General features: G+C 36.6%; 1 protein-coding gene across 1 annotated transcript in view; it reads left to right on the top strand.

The window, feature by feature from the left end:
* Positions 1–14,049: 14,049 nt before the first annotated feature.
* The window catches only part of LOC121725439 (neuropeptide SIFamide receptor-like), a 112,772-nt gene continuing 99,765 nt past the window's right edge, over positions 14,050–27,056 (top strand). Inside the window, exon 1 of the mRNA XM_042112419.1 lies at positions 14,050–14,408. Within this exon, the coding sequence (XP_041968353.1) occupies positions 14,117–14,408 (292 nt within the window). The 5' untranslated portion in view covers positions 14,050–14,116. The remainder of the gene's footprint in view (positions 14,409–27,056) is intronic.

The following is a 27,056-nucleotide window of genomic DNA, read 5'->3' as shown; positions in this document are numbered from 1 at the left end:
GCTTTAAACAACAATATTATGAGTGGTTTATCGCGGTAGTACCTACTACACTTATACTACACCTACATTACCTACATACTACATAGCTACAACTGAAAGTTACAATACACGGAATATAAACCGGATAATAATCTCATAAAATTCGACGGAGAACATTATTGGGTTAATAAATTAAAAATTCACATATTTACGGGCAACCCAATATACTGTACTGTTACATTACATACAGATTCGCACTTTTGAACCCTATTCCCCTGTAATAAGGGCGAAGTGGCACACCGGATCTGTCGGCGACCGAACATGTTTTATGGGGCGAGTCCAGTCCAGACGTATTAACTCAAGTATTTTTTATTTTTAAACTCAAAATAACTTTTTATAGACTGCATCAATGCAACAGCCAAAATTTAATACAACAAGACATTCAAACAACTAATGTGGTCAAACAAACAGAGCTTGAGGGCCAACCCACACGTACCACAACCGTACCGTACGTTGCAACGACAAAATGCCGTCAAGCAGTGGTTGGTGGTTAAAAGTTTTACGCGTGTAGGCCAGGCACACAGTTCATAGTTACTTAAATAAGTTAAATTTATTATTTAACCTATTATTATGATACAATGATTTCGTTATTTCGTTATTTCGTAATAAATTAAACAAGGATTCAAAGATGTCAGCTATGACGAGTGGGTGTACCTAATTTGAATGCTGACATCTTATGCAGAGTAGACAGAATGATATCTTATGTGCTACTTGTGAAACAGCTGGCATATAGTTACGCCTTCTTTTCGATGTTATCCCAATGGTATTTTGGAAATGTCATTAATGTTATTTTGCGAGACAATAATAATATTATTATAAATACTATTTTCATATTTCATTCGACGTTAGGTGGCGGATTTTTTTTATATAATTGGGGATCGAGCAGGCAAATGGAAAGCAACTATCGTCATGAACACTCGAAATATCAGAAGAGCTGCAGGCGCGTTGCCGGCCTTTGGGAATACGTTTTCTTATTGAATGTTTCCATAGTATTAGTGTACTGGTGAACTCGTGTTATTAAATTGTCAATAAGTATTTTCCGACATTTTTCTACCTAAAGTGTGTGCGTTCTAAAAGGGCCCAATCACGGCAGGACTGCCGTGAATGGGCCTTTTTAGATAATATGGTGACAGTTCTCAGATTCCTTGCTACGATTTTTTTTACAAGAAAACAAATAGAAATCAAAATGTAATAAATTATATTCCATCTACAAAAACAAATGTTTTCTATAATTGTAAATGAATAGAAATGAAACGGAACCTATGTCAATAGAGATATCGAAATCAAATCGATAAAAAAGGGCGGCCATCTAAAATCGCCGGTACCACTGAAATGTCAGTACGAAATCGATAATTTCGATTGCGATTCCTTTACGAAGTGATTCTATATTTTAAAGTTATAGATTAATTTTTGTTAGGTAACTTCCCTACTATAATTATAATGTTTCAATTATATTTTGTTTCAATCATAATGTTTCACGCATATCTTATATCTTTAAACGAGCAATTCTTGTATATATATATTAAGAGCAAAGCTCGGTCAAATAACTAGTCATCATAAAAATCACAAACTATAATATCTGTCACTTGGTAGATATTGGAGAGGGTATTCAGTTTCAAAAGGCTGGCAACGCACCTGCAACTCTTCTGTTTTTTGAATTGTCCATGGGCGACGGAAGTTGCTTTCCGTCGGGTGACCCGTGTGCTGGTTTAGCCACCTGATTTTCCAAAAAAATTCGTCCGAATGCAACATCAACACGTCTTGTAAGTTATGAAGACTTCATCTATTTTCTCCCAACCTGTTTCTTTATCAGACCAAGTTATGTCATGGTTATAATATAAGTGACCTTCCCTTGACTAGACACAGGGGACATGGGGACGTTACAGTCATGATAATGTTGACCTTCAACTACATACGCGACCCCCGCTTCCGCCTCGCAACCCTGTGGACTGTAGTGAAAACATTAGACTTGAGAATGCATCGCGATTCGCGAGTTACCTTGTGAACAATATTTTTCTACAGTTAACTTATGGTAGAGATCCTGAATTATTTAATAAATAGGGTCACAAGTTTTCTCAAATGAAAAGTGTTTTTAAACAAGAAGAAAATAAACAACATTATTTTTTATTCGTTGTTCTTTTGCCTGTGAAAAGTCGCAAGCATTATTATGTGTTACCTTTAGCAATTAGCTAAGAGTGGTCACAATTACGTCGGCTTCTAGCAAACAATAAAAAAATATGACATCTGTTTTCGTTTTTCGGAGACTATGGAGTCACAGACAGACAGAACAAAGTACGCAAAAGTTATTTACATCGAAGTCATTCACATCCCTTCGTCTCAATTGAGACTTCGAAAATAAAAATAGAACACGATTCAATTTAATTAAAATGTCACTTAATTGCACTATATTGAATTAAACTGGTCTTAACAGAGTAGAACAAGCCCTAAACTAAGTTTATAAAGAGTAAGATACACTTGGATGCGAGTAGCAGGAAATCGGTAGTCCTGGCGTTCATTGAGAGAGGCCTATGTTCAGCAGCTGCAGTGGACGAATATAGGCTGATAGATCTAGATCACGCTTGGCGTAACACCTACAATAGAGGAGTGAATCCGCACTAGGCGTAACTACACTGCAGCGGAGCTACCCTTCGCTATCACCTGATAGTATTGGAATACAATAATTTTATGTGAAGAACTAGCTGTGCCCCGCGGTGTTACCCGCGGTTTAAAAGCGATATAATATGTATAATAAAAGACTACAATAATAGGGTCTAATAGGAAATAATAGAAAAAATACAAACAATAGGGTCAAAACGGGACGATACATGGTTGTATAATGGTTTTTGGTAGTGATGATGACGATGGGGAGAGCGTCCGTGGCCTAATGGGTTGACTTTCGGTTCGCACTCCTAGAGGGTGCAGGTTCGAACCCGGGTGGAGGCGTGTACCTATGAGACATTTTCTGATCTCAAGTACATAATACGGGCGCTCGTACGGTGAAGGAAAACATCGTGAGGAAACCCGCACATAGATGGTTCCAGACGTATTGACTAGTTCTTTCTAGCTCTGGACTAGGCCGACTATGATGCGAGAATGCCGTATGCGCTTGGGCAACCATACGGACATTTAAAAATCTTGTCGTAGGCACTACAGTATTTGAGGAGTGGTTACTTCGCTCTGAAAAATACTGTATAAATCATCCACAACGGATGTAAAGGCCTAGTTTTGATGACGATGATGATGAATGTAATTTGCATAGTAGCATAAAATTATGCTTTCCGTTCTTAAAACAACGTCGTCCCAAACTTGTATCTATAAAGAGTCAGGCATTCTCTCAGCACCTTTCGAATCATGGTATACCTATCCATGGTGCAAAATATGACTTATTGGTAGCATATACTTAGAATACTGCTCACGAAACCAAAGTCACCACGTCATGTTTCCATATAAATTTTGAGGAGTTTCCTCGATTACTTATGGATCCCTTCATCAGGTCACCACTTTTATGAATATGTTTGAATTGGGTATAAGTTGATTTGGTGTATAAGTTGATAACTTATACACCAAAAGAAAAATGTTCAAAATCGGTTCACAAACGGCTGATTAATCGTTGAACATAAAAAACGAACATAACACCTCCTCCATTTTGAAAGTCGGTTAAAAGTGTAGCCTATGTATTATTCTGATATATTATAGGTATAGGCTATATTACTGTAAAGTTTCATTAAAATAAAAAAATAGTAACAAACATCTATACATAGGTACATCCACACATACATCCAAACTTTCGCCTTTATAATTATATAAGAAGGATATTGAGCCGCGACGCGCCGAGTCGCACCGCTGCAGCGTTCCACCTAGCGTGTCATTGTCTCCAAATGCGTGCGTCCAAAGCACTTGAACTGTCACACCATGAACCCTTTAGTAAACATGACTTCAATTTAAGGGGCTGATTATGCGAGTGAACGTGCCTGATCCCGACAAAGATCGTTTAATTACTTTTAATTGGGAGGTTAAAGAACTCGCATGTGGGCCCATAACCTGTTATTAGCCCTTTGATCTCCGCTTCCTAATCCGATGACATTTACATTAACGGGGTTCGCACGGAGAGAGCTTTAATTGTACACTAATTCCATTTTATTATTAGATCCTGATTGATTTCGTAGGAGTGATTAAAAATAAACATAATTAGCCTTTAGCATTTAAACTTTGCGCAATGGAAACATTAAAATCATACATATTTATAAAATTTTGACGTGGGAGAGCCATGCTTCTGCACAAATGGGCCGTCTCAACCGGAGAAATACCACGTTCTCACAGAAAACCGGCGTGAAACAGCACTTGCGCTGTGTTTCTCCCAGTGAGTGAGTTCACCGGAGGCCCAATCCCCTACCCTATTCCCTTCCTTACCCTCCTCTATTCCCTTCCCCTCCCATCCCTACCCTCCCCTATTACCTTATTCCCTCTTAAAAGGCCGGCAACACACCTGCAGCTCTTCTGATGCTGCGAGTGTCCATGGGCGACGGAAGTTGCTTTCCATCAGGTGACCTGTTTGCTCGTTTGCCTCCTTATTTCATAAAAAAATAATAATAATATAGTATGGTGTACAACAGAGGTTTTAAAAGTTTGAAGATAATAATATTATTATAATGACTGTAATGTTAAATTACCTTCTGTATACTTCGCCACGAATTACTTACATTATAAACCATATTTTGCCCGAACAAATTCTATATTGAACTCCTACATTTTCGTCCTTATGACTCTACGTAGACCGAAGATTGTTAATCCAACGTTACATCATTGAACACCAATGACAAACGATGTCCTGCGGCTCCTGTATCAGCTGTTCATTAGGCGACAGAGGCCTCGTTTTGGGCATCAGGGGCAGGGGCCAGGGGCACTCGCTCGGGGCCGCGTGGCCCTGTGACCCTAATATGCCGGCCTCCCGGTAAATATATTAACTTTCACATTGATCGGTGGCCTCCCCGTTATTGCTTCTATATTAAACTATGTTTAGGCACATTTAGTAGCATCTGTTGAAATATCATAAATCAAAAACTATATTGGGTCTTAGTAACCTCGTACTATTTTAGGGTTAAAGTGTTATTTAAAATACGTAGTGAAGAAAACACCAATAAGAGTTCTAAGCATTTATTCACAACATTGTAATACAAAGCTCTACATCACATTCTTACAAGTGACACAACCTTTCATATGTCATATATACGTTCAACATACCGCCCCCCATGAATATATTTCTTGAATATATTCTTAACAATACTTTAAATCCTTATAATATACACAATACTTTACATCGACCATTCTGAACCATACCTATGGTATGCCGATAGCTCATATTATCACTTCTATCATTACTAAGCGCTGTTCCTCAACATAACAATATAGTCTCAAACTGACTATTAAATTAGCTTTAACACAGAATGCAACTTAAAATCTTTAAGAAAAATAATATAAAAATAATATGATACCATACTCTATCGTCTAAATGTAATAATATATGACCCTGTACAAAACAGTAACTAAAAATTAACAACATTAATCTTTAACCATAATAAGAAACAATACAAAAAATACGAATAGGTACTTCCTAGGCAAAGAGCAAACTTCCAATCTCAATATCAAGTAATAATTCCATCTCTCCATTTGTCTCGTGCGTAACGAGTACTCTCTGGAACACAACCCGACAAGATCCAACCGAAATGCGTATTCTGGGCAGTCAACCTATGTGATGGATCTCGGATTATACCATTAGCCAAAATAAGCCCATAAACGTCTGCGCCTAGCAATATGTTTACCTCACCAGCTTTTAAGCAGCGCGGGTCAGCAAGTTTCAAGGATGTCAATTCAGGCCAGTTAATAATGTCGACACCATCGGTTCCGGGGGTTGGGGATAAATCGTTCAGAACATAGGCTTCGATATTACACGTGTATTTACTTGTAGTGGACTGTATCTGGAATTCTACCTTGTGGTTAATTTGTATGTTCTGACTCTCACCCCCCACACTTGTCACAACTTCGTCTACCGGGAACTTCTGAAGACCTAATAACTGCACCGTTTTATCTGTTACAAACGACGCTTGGGAACCTTGATCGAGTGTTGCTCTTAAAGTCATGCTCGCCTTATTTGTATTAACTTCTACTATAGCAGTGGGTAGCAGTACCTGGGCGACAGGCTTTTGTCCTATTAGGCTGTCCTCGTCCTCATCACCTGACAGAGCCATCTCCTTATTTGAAAAATAGTAGGACTTAGTGACTTCCTTCTCTCTATGCAAAAGTGAGTGATGTCGACGATAACATTGATGGCATGTATTAGAATGTCTACATCTAGAGAGCCTGTGAAAGGCGCTAAAACAATTGTAGCATAATTTTTTATTTTTAATAAAGTAGAGTCTAGTATCAAAATCTTGCTTTTGAAACAATCGACACTGATCTAGCTTATGACTTTTTTGGCAGTACGGGCATACAACTGTCGTGATGGCAAAAACATGAGTCCTTTTCCTTTCGTCTACGCGTGTCTTTTCCTCTCTTAACTCTAAGAATTCTAATGCTCTAAATCTACTTTCCAAAAATTCATAAAATTCCATTAATGAAGGTAAATTCTCCAAGTTACTACTGATTCTTTGTTCCCATATCCTCTTTGATTCTCGGTCTAATTTCTGTGACACCATGTAAATTATTAGTATATCCCACGTGGAAGTATCCAAATCCAAATTACATAAGGCACTCAAGCATTCATTCGTTGTATCTAACAACCTTTTTATCCCTTTGCTATCCTCAGAAGCCAGACTATTTTGATTAAACAAACGATTCAATATATTATTTGCCAAGTATCTTTTGTTATTGTACCTCTTCTTAACTATATTCCAACATATTTCATAATTTCCTTCAGTGATTGGTACATGACGAACTAAGTTTTCTGCTTCGCCCGTTAGGTAACTCTTAAGATAATATAATTTCTCGATATTTGATAAATTGGATTTTCGATGTATAAGCAAGTCAAATAAATTGTGAAAAGTGTACCATTCTGTATATTTTCCCGAGAAATTAGGAATCTGAATTTGGGGCAAGTTCACAGCGGTAGGGACAACCTCTGTAGCACATAAAAGACTCTCCTTTAATGCGGCCTTATATTGCAAATACTCCTCCTCTACTTCCTCAAATACTACGTCTCTAAAATACTCGCAATCATCTGAAAACTCTTGACTTCTCAGCAGCTCGTAGTGATTCTTTTTGAACTGAACCCATGTTTGTTCTAAGCCCTCGAGCCGAGCATTTATATAGGCTCGCGATCTATTCTTAGATGATATTTGAAACTTAGCGTAATCTGTCGTAATTTGTGTCTGAAGATGCTTTTGTACTCTTATAGACCCTTCCATAGTCGCAAAATTGTTCGTACCAAATTTGCTTATCGGTTGTCAAGGCAACTGCTCACAAATTCTCAATAATTTTATTCCGATTTTATTCTCACCAAAAGTTGCCTATTACCATTTCTCCATATTGCTGCTGGCTCTTCTATAATATCCGGCTACTCGATGGACCATGAAGAAAACACCAATAAGAGTTCTAAGCATTTATTCACAACATTGTAATACAAAGCTCTACATCACATTCTTACAAGTGACACAACCTTTCATATGTCATATATACGTTCAACACGTAGTGCTAATAACACAGTTTAAATATATTTTTGAAAAATAGTAATATTGTACCTGAATCAAAAAAACACAAATAAACCACAATATTACGTGCACTTTTCCACTATAATATTCATTAATTACTACAAATTTAACTTAAACACGACCGGTTTCGATTGTTTTTTTAATTTTTTTTAATGAAATAAAAGGGCAAGCGAGCAAACGGGTCACCTGATGGAAAGCAACTTCCGTCGCCCATGGACACTCCAGCATCAGAAGAGCTGCAGGTGCGTTGCCGGCCTTTTAAGAGAGAATAGGGTAATAGGGAAGGGTAGGGATGGGAAGGGAAGGGAATAGGGGAGGGTAGAAAAGGAATAGGGTAGGGGATTGGGCCTCCGGTAAACTTACTCACTCGGCGAAACACAGCGCACGTGCTGTTTCACGATATAAATCATCATCAGGTGTTTATATCATAATTCATAATTCTTTATTCACAAGAATGCAGTACAAAGATAGTATTAAAGTCATAACAAAAGATTCTGTATATTCTACCATAACAATGGTGTGTGAATTTACATGCATTTAAAAAGAAAAATAGAAAATACAATTATTTGAGTTGCTATTAAGTTCATATATTATACAATGTCAATTTAATGTCAATTATAATAAAAAATCGAAACCGTCGTGTTTAAGTTAAATTTGTAGTAATTAATTAATATAGTGGAAAAAGTGCACGTAATTTGTGTTTTATTTGTGTTTAAAATGAATTTCCACCAAGAACCGACAGTACAATTATAGATTCAGGTACACATTATAATATAATATGTACCTGAATCGTCAAAATCTTCAAATTAGTATTTTGGGTGCTATGGAAAAATAAAAATGGGTAAACCGCTAAAATCATGTTTTCTTTGGCTTCACCGTAGATGGGAGAAAACACTGACCTGACCAAGCGATCTTAGCTTTCTGGCCTAATACAATTAAATGACTAAAAAATATTGTTATTGTTTTAAACCAAAAACTGTGGGACACTGCACTCTAACGTTTTTTCCCGCTTAAAGTTTTAAAACTTCATATTTCACAAATGGATCCCTAAATGGAAAAATGATCTTTGAATACTCGTAATATTTTAAAAAAGCTATCCAATGATAGGCGGTGGGGTGGACGCGAAAAAAAAATCACTTTGTATTTTGCAAATATTTTATATGCCATTTTGTTGGCGTCTGCGTCATCAAGATGTGCATTCATACCGAACAACAGCTTTGTAGGTCTTATAGTCTCTGAGTAAAACCGCGGACAGACAGACGAACGGATGGACAAACAGACAGACGGATAGACAGACGGACGGAGAGACCGAAACTATAAGGGTTCCTTGTTGACTACGGAACCCTAAAAACGACGGAAAACAACCTTTAGGATGTTTCTCGCCGAGTGATTATACTTAAAGGGGGGCTAAGAAGATTTATAGAACCGGAACCAACTAGAGATCAGAAAAAAACAGTGACTTACTGCACTAGAATTGCTCCTTTGTGTTACAACTTTAAAGCCTGGTAATGGACTTGCAACTCTTCCGATGTTGCGAGTATCCATGGGCGATGGTAGTTGGTTTCCATCAGGTGACCAGTTTGATCATTTGTCCCCTAATTTTATTTAAAAAAAGCGAGTATCCAACCTTCATGGGCGGCAACTATCACTTAAGCTATAATTAGGTAATGGATCTGCTCGTTTCTATTTTCAGTTCCATCGATAAAAGTCTACATAATATAATATTAAGACTTTATATTATTTCATGAGAGTTTATATTATTTCATGAGACATTGTAAATCTCACTTCAGTGAAACGCGTCTGTAGTATCATAACATTGCTTCTCATTTAGTACGGGGTTACGAAACTAATTAATGTAGTCGTTGTAATGTTGTGTGTGTATGTCAGTCACGTTATGAGCCGCCGCGCCGCCGCGTCTGCCGGTACACGAGATTATTATCTAGTTGTAACGTTACGAAACTGCCAAGTTATATAAATAAATAAAATAAAAAAAAATAAAAATGTTTTATTTCTGAGTAGATTTGAAGAAAATACTTTCAGAATGTTAATATTAGCTACGGTGCCTACCACCGGTTCGGGAACTATCCCGGCGAGAAGAACCGGCGTAAGAAACTCGCACGGGGCCCACTTTTTTACCAAAAAAAGTGAGGTAAAAAAATTAATCTTTTAAAATAAAATTTACAATGCTGTAACTTAAAATTATACAATGTCAACATACATACATAGTAAGTCATGTACAATAATATAGAAGTAGCCTTGTAAGCAGCCATCCTACTCCCAAGATGTGCCATCGTTTATGAAATCATTGACCTTATAATAGGCTTTGGCTAACAACCGCTCTTTGACTACTTTCTTAAATTTATTAATGGAAAGATTTTGAACGTTTTCTGGGATTTTATTGAAAAGGCGTATACATTGACCTTTAAAAGATTTACTGACTTTACTAAGTCTGATCACTGGCAAATCTAGCTTGTACTTATTTCTGGTGTTTCTACAATGAATGTCACATTTGGCTTTAAATTTACATATATTTTTTCTAACATGTATTACATTATCCAAAATGTATTGAGAAGCTACTGTCATTTTGTAAATCGAACGTATAGCTCGCTTCTGCAGCGCAAAGATAGTATTAATATCGGCAGCGTTTCCCCATAAAAGGATACCATATGACATTCTACTGTGAAAATAGCTAAAGTATACTAATCGTGCAGTGTCTTCGTCAGAAATTCCCCTAATCTCTCTGACTGCATATGCTGCAGAACTGAGTCTATCTGCGAGTTTAGCAATATGAGGACCCCACTGTAATTTACTATCTAGTGTAATACCTAAAAATACAGTAGTGTCCACCAAATTCATTTTCTCATCATTCAATAGTACATTGGTTTGAACTTGCCGTACATTGGGCAAAGTAAACTTTAAACATTTAGTTTTCGTAGAATTCAAAAGTAAATTATTAACATTAAACCAATGTACTATTTTTGAAAGAGTACAGTTTACCTCGTCGTAATTAGACTGTTGTCTCTTCACTTTAAAAATAAGTGAAGTGTCATCAGCAAAAAGTACTATTTCATTATCATTATCCTTAACTAGATAAGGTAGGTCATTTATGTAGACGAGAAAAAGAAATGGGCCTAAAATGTCCCTGTGGGACACCTAATTCTATTTTGGTTCCATTTGATCTCTTATTATTGATTTCAACCCTTTGAGTCCTATTTTTGAGGTAAGATGTCAAAAGGTTGAGTGCTGAGTCCCTTATGCCATAGTGGTGTAATTTCCTAATCAATGTAGCATGCTCGACACAGTCGAAGGCCTTAGAGAGGTCACAGAAGACACCTAAGGCATCCTGCGATCCCTCCCAAGCTTCAAATATACTACATAGAAGACCTATACCAGCATCCGTTGTGGAACGACCCTTAGTAAAACCGTATTGATTTTTGTGTAATAAATTATTTGAATTAAAGGGTACCAATAGCTGTTTTAAAATTATTTTTTCAAATATTTTGCTAAGAGTCGGTAAAATCGATATAGGTCTGTAATTTGTCGGATCAGACTTAATTCCCGCTTTAAATAAAGGTATGACCTTGCTGTGCTTCATTAAGTCAGGAAAAACACCATTCTCTATACAGTTATTAAAAATCATTGCTAGATGAGGAGCTATGATGTCAATTACTGATTTAATAATTTTTGTAGACAAGCCCCAAAGATCGGGGGTATTCTTAATGTTTAATAATTTAAAAGTATCAATAATGTCTTTGGGGTCAATCTCTCTAAACTTAAAATTGACATTACATTCCTTTACATAATAGATAGTTTGAGTATCAAGATATTGTTTGATGTTATCTACTTAGCGTTATATTTTGTAGCTCCTGTTGTCAGTTGGAGTTGGAAACAGTCGAAGTTGACAAAACAATCGTAAATATTGGGAATAATAATAATAATAATAATAATTTTATTTATTTCTCACCACATAATATTAAAAGACAGAAAGTAGGTACATAATTATAGACCCAAAGTAGTATGATTATAGATAATTGTAGATAAAGTAGTATAATTATAGACACAAATAAGTCGACAAATAGCACATTATCGGTAGGTTTCATGTGGGAGACTGGTGCCTGAACTGGGCGTGAGCCTGTATTTCAGGACACCAGGCCTCTATCCCAGATTAAAAAGCTCTACAAAAGAATGATTATGTTTTGAAGTAGATGTTCCAGTTTTAGATTACATAAGAAAAATTATTTTTAAAGGTAGAGATGGTGAAGTCAGGTTAGTATGAATATTGTGTAGTATATAAGATGTAAAGAAGTGTGTGTATGTGTGTGTGTGTGTGTGCATTTGGTGTGTGTGTCCCGGTTTTAGTTTTATTTCTATTAAAATTCTTCACACCTTCAATGAATATGTTTTTTTTATTTTTTTTTATTATGAAATAAGGGGGCAAACGAGCAAACGGGTCACCTGATGGAAAGCAACTTCCGTCGCCCATGGACACAGCATCAGAAGAGCTGCAAGTGCGTTGCCGGCCTTTTAAGAGGGAATAGGGGAGGGTAGGGAAGGGAAGGGAAGGGAATAGTTGAGAGTAGGGAAGGGAATAGGGTAGGGGTTAGGGGATTGGGCCTCCGGTAATTCACTCACTCGGCGAAACACAGCGCAAGCGCTGTTTCACGCCGGTTTTCTGTGAGAACGTGATATTTATCCGGTCGAGCCGGCCCATTCGTGCCAAAGCATGGCTCTCCCACGTATAAAATTTGCGCTGCACTGTGTCTAGTTCAACAATAATAGGGTTAGTGTTGTCTTTTGAGTTTATTCTGAAAACATCTCTGATATGGGAGTCGTTTATATTTACATTAAGGGCCTTTCCTACAGTGGAAACTAAATTATTTAGGGTCTCTTTAGTCTCCCCACTAGTTTTCGGAACATTTCTTATTTCTATGCCGCACGCCCGGGATTTGCGCTCAAGGTTTTCAAGACTTTCTTGCAGTTGTTGTATTTGTTTTTTATCCTCTTTTCTTTCGTTCTTCAAAGTGGATATGCGCACTAATAACTCGTCGTGTTTGTTCGACATCAGTTGTACACTTTCCTTTAGTTAGTTATTTTGAAGAATTATGTTGTTTATTTTATCTATTAGATCATCAAATCTTTTTTCCTGGTCTTTAGAAAATTTCGTAAAAACATTCATGGGAATCGTGTCATTATTCGATGATTTTGTTGCCTTGGGGTTTTGTTCACAGGCAGAAGCTTTTACTGTCTTCTTTTTTTTACGGTCTGTGATATTAACTGGCAGCTCTGTGATTTCTTCTTGCTGTAGAGCCTGTGGGTTTCCCGAGCGCTTCAATGGTTGCTGATGGTAGAGGGGAGGGGGGAGTTGTGCGGTTTAGTGGCATCTTGATTTAGTTAATGGATGTATACCAAGTATTCCGAAATGTCGAGCAAGCCAAGCTGTGTCAAAAGTTAGCAAATAAGGTCGAGAAGGTCGTAGCAAAAACAACTCAGTAAGTCGCACAAAATGCTTTGGAGTACCAGGAGCGCATAAGTTCGCAGCAATGGTAACGTGGGCCCCGCCCGTGGCGTGGCGTAGTAACGTCGTTGTCGCGTCGGGGTAGTGCGTGAGAGAGAGGCACGATGTGATTTCTATCTTCCGTCGTAATGGCGGCGTGTGCGTCGCTCAGGGTGTGGAGTTATTGATGAGTAATAATGATAGCGCGTACCTCGCTAGCCTTTGGTGTAGTTCGGCCGGTGGTAGCAGGTGGGGGCGCGTTGATGATTGATGCGCCGGGGTCGGGGGGTGTGTCTTCCAAATAACGAGATGGCCGGTCGCACTGTTCCGTCGAAACTCTTTAGCACTTATGATGTCCTATTTTCTTCTGTGGATTTAATTTGAACTATTTTAAATATTATTTATTTAAAAACAAAATCGTAGGGGTTTAGGAACGTCTACTCGTGGCCGAGGTCCGGGGGGAAGGGAAAAGGGAACGGGGGAAAGGGTCCAGGGGGAATAGATAATACCTGGATTGGAAGACATCTTAACATGTCTCTCTACATTTCAAATTGAGCTTAAAAACCTGCATTTCAATTTTACAAAAAGAAAAATAATTAAACAAAATTCATTATGGCTCGAGAGCACGGAAATACGTCCGACATTATGAAAATTTAATAAGTGGTCGTACTCAAAGAGCACGAAATGTTGACCTTCCGCGGATGCGTTCCCGCGACCTTCCGCCCCCGGAGCGTGCGCCCCGGCGAGGGCGGCCACCCCCCGCATGCACACGAGCGCTCCGCTAGGCCGCTCAGACGGCGCCCGACCGCCGCGGCACACGGACACCCGCCCCGACTCGGGCCGCTCGCAACTCGGCGTGAAGTTTCCGCGATGAGCTAACATGGGTGAGCTGCGCGGGGACGCGGTGCTGGGGGACCTGGAGCCCCTGGCGGCGCTGAACGGCACGGGCGCGCTGTACCGGCACGGCGGCGCCATGACGGCGGTGTACTGCGCCGCCTACCTGCTGGTGTTCGCGGTGGGGCTGCTGGGCAACTGCTCCGTGGTGGCGGTGGTGCTGCGCGCGCCGCGCATGCGCACCGTCACCAACTACTTCATCGTCAACCTGGCCGTCGCCGACATCCTGGTGGTGGTGTTCTGTTTGCCCGCCACGCTCATGAGCAACATCTATGTCCGTGAGTACCACCTTGCTCTTTCAAGCTGTAACTTGCAGCCAGAGCCCATAGGATGCGTATGCGCATTCGATAAGTACCAATTTAGCTCTACGTGGTCATGTTTATGAGCAGGGCTATTTCAAGTAAATTAGATACTTTTGTAGCGTCAAAATAAACTTTATTCCCCGTGATCGGTTACTGTATATCACTAGATCTTAGAAAAAAGTAGAGTATCTTAGTAAAAAAGTTGTGCCGTTAAAATGCACTGCGGGTTCAAAGAAAAGCAATTTTAGAGAAAGCCAGGACTTTTAAATCACATAACTACGGAAAGTTTTTATGTGTTATTTACAGCGTTCCCGTACGTAGTTTGTGTTGTTATATTGACTGTTTCACGTTTATTGTACGTGCAATAAAACGCACAACAAAATTATTCCTTTTTTGTTCTTTTGATGTTACGGTTCACCCATGCACACTGGCATAAGATTATGAATTGTGCATTTTTAGGTATGTAGTAAGAGTTAAAGCTTTTGGCATCGAAAGTGTAGAGTACCAAAGACCTAAGTGTAAGATGGAATCATAAAAATCCATACTAATAATATAATAAATGCAAAAGTATGTTTGTCTATTTTTTTCTTGTTCTTGTACAGTTATATACATTTATTATTACATTTATCTTTTTCATAATTGAACATTTTTAGACTTTTCTATGCATTGCATTGTTGTTTACATTTCGTTTCTGTCTATCTATTAGTTACTTCTTCGCGCTTAAACCGCTAAACTGATTTTGATGAAATTTGGTATGGATGTGCTTATAGTCCTAAGAAAGGACATAGGATACTTTTCCCTCCAACAAAAAAATGTACGGTTCCCGGGCGATAAACGAATTTCTACGCAACAGAGATGCATTAACTTGTATGATGATAATATGTATTATGGCTTGTGCATTATTTGCATGACCACTTCGTAGTATCCTCGTAGCATACTTTTATTATGCTACGAGGGTCGCGCTTAAACTGGTCATACCATAGTAAAGTATGGTGAGAGAGTAAGCTGCTTTTCAGAGTCGAAAGTATGTGGAGGTAAAAATACTGTGCGCTGGAACATTTAAATAATGTTTTGATCAGTTTCTGTATTACCCGTCCGTAATAAAGTATTTAGTGTGTTAAACCTTAATTTAGTTACCGATCACTATTAAGTTCACTAAAATATGTAACCTTTAGTAAATATAAAAACTAAATCATCTTTAGTAAATTGCATTTTTTTCATATCTTTTCCACTTAGACATCTCGTAATTTGATAAATTATACTTATAAAACATATACTACAAGCAGAAAATAATACCTCGTAAATAATATAACAACAAAATCGAATACAAGAGACACATACATACAATATACATTTTAACAAAATCGGTTCAATAACTGAACCGATTTTGCTAAAAAAATACAAATATTGTAAAAAGCAAACCACCACTAGGTAGATTGCTTTTTATCTCGGAGACTTTTTAGTAATAACGACTGATTAATGTAAAATGTTAATGTGCCCTGCGACTTCGCTAACATTTTAGAATTTCATCTTGTGGTAATATTCGCAAAGAACTGTGTAATTGTTTCTCAGGTTGTTCGGTACTTTTTATGTTGCTTAACCTCCAACAGGCCTTTTTAACAAATAACATACGGATCCTTTTCATATGAAATCTGAAATTAACCATTTATATTATGTATATGGTAGTCAATGTATAAAAATATCATATTATTTACATTTAGGAAAAACCTTAAAGTCCCTGATATGTGAATTGTGCTTTAACTGTTATTATTTCTAGTGATTTTTTTTTATTAGAAAAAAAACTACACACAAAATGTTCTGTATAAAATTCAGCTACCTTAACAAATGTTGTCATTATTACGCCAATAACTCTTACACTTGACCCATTTTATATGTTTTCAATACGATTCCACTAACGCCAGACCTTTTCTAGGCTTTTAAGGATTCAAATAAATAACGGCTGATGGATGACGTCATCAACCCGTTTTGTTTCACTAAAAGGTTCGCGATCGGGGCCGATCTGTTTAACCCGAAGTCGCTTGGCCTGGATTTTTGACGTGGTACTAATTATACCCCAAACTGAACGTCTGTTGAGCCACTTAGTTATTAAAACATGTAGCTGTTTTGTAACTTGTTACGGTTATATAAACGAGTCTTTTCGATATCCTAATATTATGTTGTTTAAAGTTTGATTTCTGTTTCTTACATGTTGTGGTTTAAGAATTTTTTTTTTAAATTTCGCGGGGCACTACGTAATTTGAATATATATACCATGAGAAACTATTTCAGTATTTTTTATATTTTTAGAATAATATTTAGGGGTCGCGACCAGGGGGTTTGAAAACTCAAAATCTGTATTTGTTAGATTCTTTATTTTTATAGAAAGGACAAATAAATATTACAAAATTATTGCTGTTGTTATGAATTAATATATTATGTAGATATTGAGTCATTTATTTTTGAGATACAAGGGTTGACTTGTTATTATTAGCCTATTAAGGTACTTTTTCCTATACTCTTTTACCAATAAAAGCAAATATTGCTTTTGGTTATCGCTTATGTGATTTGAGCTTTTCTTTGGAGCGATTGTATGTGCAAGTTGTACTTCCACCTCTGATGTGAATAAACACCAAATTAAATATTGATGAAACCATAATTGAAGCTGTCCTTCAAAGATTTTTTAAAAATTTTGACAGCTGGTCGCGACCTCTAAATCATAATAAAAAAATATATATATTTCATATTTAGAGGTTAAAATGTTATTTCATATAATCAAACGAAAAAGTGGCCCGGGCATAATTCAAAAGTCGAAAAATAAGTACCACCCTAATGTATACATGGTATATTAATTCTGCTTAACTCTCTTTACTTGCCATAGTGTTCCGATACGGTTTTGACGCTGAAATATAAACGCATCTTCATAGGTTAAAACTCTAGAAATGTATGCAAAAAGATATTAATACAATTAGGATAAGAAAATTTAAAAACAATTCGTTTATTATAATGGTAATTTGAAAACTAACTTAAATATGAGAATCGAGGTTTATATTTATTCCAGATATTTAGTTAATTGCATATTAATTACAATTTTAAAACGCACAATAAAATACGGTACTCCCAAATAAAATATGACTTCTACATAAAATTATACAACTGTGTCATCACAGCACATTGTGTCCGTGAGTCCCACGACGAATGGCCGGTTGTCGTCGGACAAAGTTTCAGACAGTCAATTAACTGGCGGTAAGTAGTTTGCGGCAGTTGCCTCATTATTGAGTTAGACAGCCTCCGCCGCACGCCCCGCGTCCGCCCAGCGTTCACAACTTAACAACTCATTTACTGTATCGATAAATTGTTAATTTGTTAATGCGTCGAAGTTGAAATTGATGATAGTCATTATGTTTATAATTTTTATTTCGTATTTAACAATTAAAAATAATTAAAAAAGCATTTATCAAGGCTTTTTTGTACGTTATAATACAATAATATTATAAAAAAATATGAAACAGATGTTAGAGCTGTAATAAGAAATAATATTTTCCACATAACATTATCTAATATAAATTTTATGTTGCAAATATGCAACGCCTCGCAATGCGATGTGCCTCAAATGACGTTATGTTACTATATTTCGTCATATCAGTTTTGCATTGCTGTTATGTACTATCAGAGAAGTTGATTCCTATGCAAATCGGGGACCTAAGTAGTTTGGTTGCGTTACGTCAAACCCAGCTGACAGATCACAATTAATAATGACAGATCAAAATTGACATATTCGACCAAATAACGTTGGTCTGTCAATTGCATAGGAATCAACTTCCTCGATGGTACAAATAAAATTTGTTTCCTTTCAGTGTAAACTAGTAACTTAAGATGGTGTAAAAATAATTATTGATTGAGTGAACATGGATATTATTCCTTAGATGAGTTAGATGATTACAACAGTATAAACACATTCAAAAAATCTTTTTACAATCTTCCTCTCTTCCTTGGCGAGTACACAAGTTATATTCACCTCCAAGACAGCGGAGACAGTCCGTAGAAAAATTTACGAGCGAAATGATGACCACTCTGAATACCAACGAACACTAATCTCGGGACAAATCAATGTCTCGGGGCAGTAAAAATTTACCTCTCCCCACTTTTACTATTTTATTCATAATATTATGAGTGCAATATGCTATTTAAATAGCTCAATTTTATGTAAAACATGTTTCTTTATTATAATTTTGTAGGTATTTTGTGCATAGAAGTGATAATGTTCACCTGACCTTTGTATGCAAATATTCTCAGTTTTAATCGTTAAACTGCATATTTTTCCCCTAATTAAAGTATGTATTCAAAGTATGTATTCATTATTCAGCATGTAGCTTGATCTACCCAAGTTTACTACAAAATTCTATCAAAATAAGTCCCGTGTTTTCAGAGCATCCATGCATAAAAATATTTCGTGTAATAATAATATAAATAGTTTTGATTAGCTTTTAACAGCTGTTTAAGCTAAAACTGTGCAAGATAGATTCCGCGGAAATCGTAGCTTCGTAGCAGATGTCTACGAACATTGTAGCAACGTGCTACGGCGTAGCCGGTACGTCTGGTAATGAAACAAATTCCTTTTAAAAAACAATCAAGCATATAATATAAGCCAACAATATCAACATGTAAAAAATATCAAGTTTTGAAAAACTCAAAATCACTACCTTTATTATGACATATTTTGAAAAATACGTAACAAAAAACAGAACATCCTCTTTTCGATACTCAGTTAAAAGCTAAAATAAATATAGCTAACGATGTTGACAGTTGACACAGTGTATGTGTAATTGTGGAAGTACCGGGTACATCGGACATTAGTATTCGAAGCGCGCGCCGGAGTCACTGCTCTCAGTCCTCAGGTGAACATTATCACCTTCCGTTTGACAATTTCTGTTCCTCGTTCGTTCTTATATCGCTCCTTTAAATTATGTTGTAAAATTATATTTTTGGTTATTTAAGTAACAAGTAGTAAACTGCAAATGGTGAAAAAATCACTGAAAATATTATTGAAGCTGTTATTATCATTAAAAAAATAATTCTGCATAAAAATCGATCCAAGCGTTTGAATGCTACGATGTCGTCCTACGGACACTATAATAAAGAAATCGTAGCTTCGTAGCATCAAGTGCTACGGTGGCGTAGCAATTCTACGGCGGCGTAGCAGTTCTACGGTGGCGTAGCATCAAGTGCTACGGCGGCGTAGCAGTTCTACGGTGGCGTAGCACTTGATGCTATGTACTACGTAGTGTAGTAGTATTTCGTTTCATTATTTGAATGGGAAATGTGAATTATTTTACCGCTATTTCAAAAGCATTTTATATACATAAAGTATTCCGTATCTTTTATCAAAAACAATAATTTGCATCGGTTCAAGCATAAAGAGGTAACACAGACATACAATCCCACTTATTACATTAGATGAATATTTCAAGGTATCTCTCATTAAATTTCAGTTGTCACATACCAGTGCTTCTCCCGCGGTCGTTGACCCTCAGCTGCAGTGTCGCTTTCGATGGGACTCATAAATTTTGTTGTCCAATAAATTCCTCTCGAGCGTCGGAAGTTCGGTTAACTGTTGTTTTTAAATCTCTGGTGCTAAATAAATGGCCGCCGTACATCTCTGAACTTGCCAAAATGACCGCAGATAAAAATTAGACGAGTTTTATTTCAGCAATTATCTACACTACAGTAAAGAATAACGAGTAGCTTTCAATGCGAATCATAGAGCAAAGGTCTCGATTTGGACTGTTTGTTTAGTCTCGAGTTTCTAGACTTGATATTTAAGCCTTACTGTTGGTAGACTTTAAGTCTTTTCGGTAAGGGAGAAAAACATTAGTGCATATTTTCCACGTAATTAAATTAAAATTTTGTGTACTTATCGGGTAGGTCTGGGCTAAAATCTAATATACATACCCGAAATAACATATTATATTTAGGGAAAACAATGCTTGTCGGGTCATTTGTCAGCTAGCCTATTATATTATTAATTAAGTTTTGTTAAATGTCCTTTTTTTTTCTCTTATGCGAATATACCAAAACAATGTAATTATGTATCTTCTTGCTAGGTGTTTATTCGTATTGTCACTTAATTACTGTTTTGTTTTCCGCTAAAATAAAAAACAAAAAAATATATATATTTATTGTCGAAAAGTTAACTGTAACTTGTAAGATTTTGAACAGTTTGAGGTCTTGCTCCGTACAGAATGCAGGCGCGAGGTCGTTAAATATCTGAGATTCCGTCTGGAACAATACAACACAATAACTTGCCAATAAACTCCTTTAATAAGTTAACTCCGGCTAACCTGGTCCGGGGATCGTGTGCTCTATTTTGAGAGTAGTACGGCTGGTTTTGCCGCGGCGGTGTATCAGGTTGTTGGCCGCGCGGGTTATTCATTAGCCGAAAACTTCATAATGGAATCAATTATAGTTTCACGCGCGAAGTATCGACTGACTTTGATGGAGCGGACTTCATGACTTAGGCGGCTTATAATCAACACATAGATGCGTACATGAATATTATATTTTTTTTAAATAAGCACCATTCCACCACTTCAACTCTTGTAGGCCAGAATTGGCAGCGGTTTCCAATCACAAAAACCCCTTTTTTAATCGGGACGAATAAAGCTGTCTCAGAAATCTACGAGACAACCATAATTATGTACGGTTTCTATCAAAGATCTTGGATATCAATGGCTAGTTAACAGAAAAGTGCCCCTGCTTTATTATTAGGAATCAGTAGATAAGATCATTGCTCTTCTAAGTATCAAGTATGATCTCTCTATAAAAGATATAATTTTGACCATCGCATTTATGTTAATTTTATATTAATACAACTTTAATAAGATAATTTGTAAGCTAAGCAGCGCTCAATATAATTAAACTGTCGTAAATCATGTTACACCCCGAAGAGCTCCCCGTGAATTACGAGCCAACTTTTTACTTTACTTTTTATCGCACAAAGATTGTAACTTTGTGAAACAATAAATAGCCCAATAATAAATAACGCCTGAAACTTTAGAGGATTTGTAATACTAGCTTTCGCCTGTGGTTATGCTTGCTTTAAATTCAGCGTACGTATAATACATTTGCTGCTTACGACTACATTTGAATTTATGAGTAAAATTAAAATGTACGCATTTGAGATGTCTCAAGAAAATATCATGTAGAATATTTTAATACAATCGTATTAAAATATCAAATATCCCCCCGTTACGAATTTTCTGTTTTTATTATTATACTAGAAAATATTCAATCTTTGAATAGGTATCATGTTATTTTTTCCATTATTTTCTATGAACTTGATAATTATAATATTTTTAAGGTCAAAATTAGCTTAGTCAATCTAGCATAATATTTTGTGACATTTATTTACACATAATATTTTTAGACATTACAGGACTAAAATTATGTACAATTATATACAATACAATAATCATGTTAAAACAATGTAACTGATATGATTGACAATGTACACCTTTATTGTAAAGAGAAAAATAAAATTGTGAAGATGAAAGTTTCGACGGAAATAGTGCGAAGTTCAACGAACTTTGGTCTTCAAAATACAAATAGGGACTTTCGTAAACAGGAAAAAGAGATTACAATTACTTCTCTTATCCGGCATTGTAATATTTTCTGAAGTTTTGTAAGTGACTATGACACTGCCCTTTTTCATTCATTCATTTTCATTCAGATGGCGTGAAAAGGCGCGAAGTTATTATAATAATGATAATAATAATAGAGCTTTATTTAATTCCATACAAGTTAATGAATTTTTAAAGACTACAAAATAAAGGATTTAAATTTAGGCTTGTACGGACGCCTTTCGGGTAAAAGCCTCCTCCAAAGAATGCCACTCATCTCTGTCCATGGCGGTTGATAACCATCTTGGTCCCGCTGTCGCGACTATCTCATCTGCCCATCTAGCACACGGACGGCCTCTGGCTCTTTTACCTTGCGGTCCAGTCCACTCTATTACCCTTTTGGTCCACCTGTCATCCGTGTATCTAGCAATGTGGCCGGCCCAAGTAAATTTTTGTCTCAGTGAAAATAGTAGAGCGTCATTAATTTTTGTTCTGTTACGAATATCGCTATTTTCACTTTGTCTTTTATTTTTATTATATATATATATAATAAAAATAAAAGACAAAGTGAAAGTATATATATATATATATATATATATATATATATATATATATATATATATATATATATATATATATATATATATATATATATAATAAAAATAAAAGACAAAGATAGGAAGGTAAAAGTTAGAGGGTCTAAGTGTGCTTGTTAACCTGTAGCACCTGAATTACTCTAACTTTAAAGAAGGTGAATACTTTATATCCATAATTAATGTTATAAATTCGAAAGTGACAGTACAATACAGACAGACAGTCTGTCCATTTGTCTGTTACAACTATACGCCAAAACCATTGAACCGATTTTGTTGAAATTTCGTATGGGGATACTTTGAGTCTCGGTAAATGAAATAGAATGCTTTTCATCCCGGAAAAATGTACGATTTCCGCGTGATAAACGCACAACAGAGTTGCGGTCGTCAAGTACTCTTATAATCTTAAATCAGAATGAATCGGTCCTTTAATAGCACGCAGATACACGTCATGTTTTATGATAATCGAATCACAACGTACACAGAATATTATTCGTCGATTTAATATTCTTATCGTGGGTAAGAGGGGATTTATTCGGAGTGGCCGCGCGCGGGAATCCCCGGGATCAACAGTCCACTCACAATGCTGGAGTCTTCATCCTGGCTACATTACTATTTAATAATTCTTTTTTTAAATATTAAAATTGATAATATATAAACCAATGTTTTAAACATAATAATATGTTTCGATTTTTATTCCTTCACATACTTACATAATACAATAATAATAATAGGTCGTAATTAAAGGAAAAAAAATATTTTCTACTATCATCTAGACACATTTTTGAGACATCCATACTAATAATATTATAAATACGAAAGTGTGTCTCTCCGTCATACCTTCACCCTAAAACCGCTGGATCGATTTTAATGAAATATGGTATGGAGAAACTTTGTGTCCTAGGAAAAAACATAGGATGCTTTCTATCCAAGAAAAAATAATATTTGTAGGCCGGTAGTAACTTTTATAGAATTTTTAAAAATACACACAAAACAAATACACACAAAAAATGACACAAAATATGGCTAATTGACTGCAACGCGACACGCAGATGCATTTCAAAATTTATATGGATTTGACAGATTGGAAAGACGTCTCGTCGACGATAGCGTTGCATTACGTATTCGCAACGCAAATATTTTGACGCATAGCCGGCCAAACTTTGTATACCGAAGCAGTCTGAACGTCGACACCTCGTCTCGGCGCTTCGTCTCGGGGGCTGCTGTCCGTCATGTGTGCGTTGCGACTACGCAGCGCACCGTGTGAACACCTTGGTTATTTGTGTGTAAAAAAACGCAACGCTAGCGCTGCGTCGACGCAACGCTGACGCAACGCGCCGTGTTGACTGGCTCTAAGAAATGCATCTGCACATCGCGTTGCGGTCCGATTTGACCCTGGATATAAAATAGGTAATCAACGTTTGCTTCCCAGGAGACCTAATTCACTCACGAGAAAGCTAATACAAAATATATACCACTTGTTCCCAACACTTCATATAAGTCTCAGTATTACCTACAGGCACGTTAGCTAATCCACCGAAAGTGTGTCACAGTGTCCAATTGGGACGATATTTAGGCCACACTTGCGGGAAATCCCGTTATACTCACTAACTTCGTCCGCCCTGACCCAAAACTGCGATATTACTAGCGAAATTTCCCCGACAAATTGGAGGAATAGAGGAAAATAATACCTAATTGAGTCAGTAAAAGATTTTTGCTTGAAGATGCAGAGCTACATAATTACATCATGAAAGTGTGATGTTATAATATTTTCAATTCGAATATATATAGAGGGTGGTAATGAAGTGTTAATAATGAGTTTGTTTTCAGAAAGTAGCTTAAACTAGCTACACACTTAAATTTTATAAATAAAAATTTTGAATTAAATACGCTACATTTTAAAACTTCAGCTAACTTTGATAAGAACGGTGAAACATAAATACTCCGTATATCTCGCATAAATGTAACAACGCAACTATTTTTCTAATAATGTACTGTAACAAATTAGATTAGAATTAGAGTCCTACAGCGCGATGTAACAGTATGACGGTGGGATTAAATTGTGAATAACTTCTAGAGGAAATCTCATTTGTCTTGGAGTAATCCAGCAACTATAACTGTTAGTTTTATTTTCGTTCTTGTGGATTGTAATACATCTCGACTCCGCGCTGTTTGCATATTGTCAATTGTGTGGTTTATATTGTGATCCTAGTTTCTCTAGTTGCCTTATAAATGAAATTTTTATCATTTATGAGTACCTATGCTCCAAAAATAATATGTAATATATAACACATATTGTATAGGTCAATGATACTTTCGCCCTTTGTCCACCCACAAATTCGTACATTGAATGGAAACCGTACATTTTACTGGGATATTAACTATTGAAATTTAAAAAGTACACTAGTGTTTTTCGGATACCAGTATCTCTAGATCTTTAGAGGACAGTAATTATATTCCTACTAGATTTGATCATAGTTTAACATTAACATAAAAATAGTACGACTCCGCTGATCATCCGTAGGCCGTAGTTCAATCAATGCCAAGAACGCAGTAAACATTTAGTTCATCTCTCAACATTTTCCCGCTTCTTTCACTTTCGGGATGCAGTCCCGTAAATCCCGGGATCCGCGGTCGTTGACCCGCGGTAATGGCGCACTCTCCGTAATTTCATTTGCGCCCGCTCTCCGTTGCGATAATTCCCGGCTACGCAAATTCAGATTGTTTATAACGAGGCGCTGGTCGACGACATGGGAAGAGGTTTGATGTGATTTTACCAGCTTTTTGAATAAATTGTTACTCAAATTTATTGTTTCATTTTAGATGACGCCTGAATTGGGATACTTTTGATGTCCTGCTGGGTGATTGCCGTTATAAAGCATCAGTTTTACTCTGGCGAATGAACTTTTACTATTCTAATAAAGTAACGTAGTAGTTATTGTTACTGTATTAACTAGTTTGTTGTAACGCAATAGATGCTATTAGGACGGGTGCACACGAGTCTTCCTTCTAAACTTAACGTAAGTAAACTCCACAACAAGTTCACTTGCTATACAGGATTATTTTTTCACCAGTACCTACAATAAATCAACATACCTAATAGTTGTAAAAAATAAAAAAATACTAGCGATTTTTGTTACCCCTTTGGAACAAAAAAAAAAATCAAGCGCCGGACTTATCCGCTAAACTACTAAAAATGTGGATGCATTACGCATTTGTGGCAACTCGTGCGCCGCCCCGCGCCCGGCCGATCGCTTACCTCACCCCGCCGCCCCCTACCTCTAAATTAGTGCGCCCAAACGGTATTACATTGGATAAAGGATAAATTAATTGAAATGAAAAAAAATATGTGAAATATACTCTATTATCGATACCAATGACGTGGTATTTATTGTAATGGTGAAAAAATTATAATCCTATATATCTAAAATATGGAAACAATCGATAGTAAATGGACTCTTAGGACCCAGACTTTTAAGAAGAATTATAAAAATAATACACAACGAAGATTCCGAAATTAAACTTTTAGTCGAAAAAAGCTCTATTATATAAACTCATAGTTAAGGTAGGTATGATCGAATCGCGTAAGAAATGCTGAGTCGGCAGGTAAATGGGTGACCGGGAAACCTTTTGGCGGAACCCGCCGACCCTCCCGCCGTCCGGCCGTCAGGCTCAACCCAGATACACCTGCGGCCCGCTTTTGCCCAAACGAGGACGCCCTAAAGCTACCATTTGTACGCATAATATTTGTGCTGATTCATTATGTTATGTATGTCACTTAAGTCGACGGAGCTTTTAAGCTTTGTAAAGAGTTGTGTATAAGGTGTTTAGTACATATGAGTTAAAATACTATAACATTTGATATATTAGATGGCTTTTCTTTAAAGATTTACCGAACTGTATTATAGACGTTAATTATGTACATCATGCGGGAAAAGCTGTACCGTATACCGCTATATCTGCGTTCTTCTTTAGTACCTATTAAGTTTTTGAAACTGGATTTATTACATAAATAGTTACGTGATGATGATGATGATGAGTGATTGAGTACTGCGTTGTTTCAGGGTGGCTGTTTACAGCCATCTTTGTTTTAGATATTTGCATTTTTCTTCAGACGGTAAACAAGAGGCTGGCACGTTTCAAATTACTGTGGGTACAGTCTTAGCCTTGATACACACGTTACGATAAAACTGTACAGTTCAGTCTAAATATTGGTATAGATAAAAGTATATTCGTCTTGTGCAGTCATCAGCATAAATATTGGCTGGCAAGGACAACATTTTATGTTGACGGTGCCAAAATATACCCTTGCCTTGGGGATATAAACCTATATTTTTAAATTATTTACAAAACATCGGGGCGCTAGCAAGACGACTAATGTGATCGAACAGCCCCCGTAGACAAGTGGCAAAACG

Source organism: Aricia agestis, chromosome 3 (assembly GCF_905147365.1).
Source record: "Aricia agestis chromosome 3, ilAriAges1.1, whole genome shotgun sequence".
NCBI lineage: Eukaryota > Metazoa > Arthropoda > Insecta > Lepidoptera > Lycaenidae > Aricia > Aricia agestis.
Note: the sequence above shows the minus strand (reverse complement) of the source record. Positions and strands in the feature narration are given on the sequence as shown.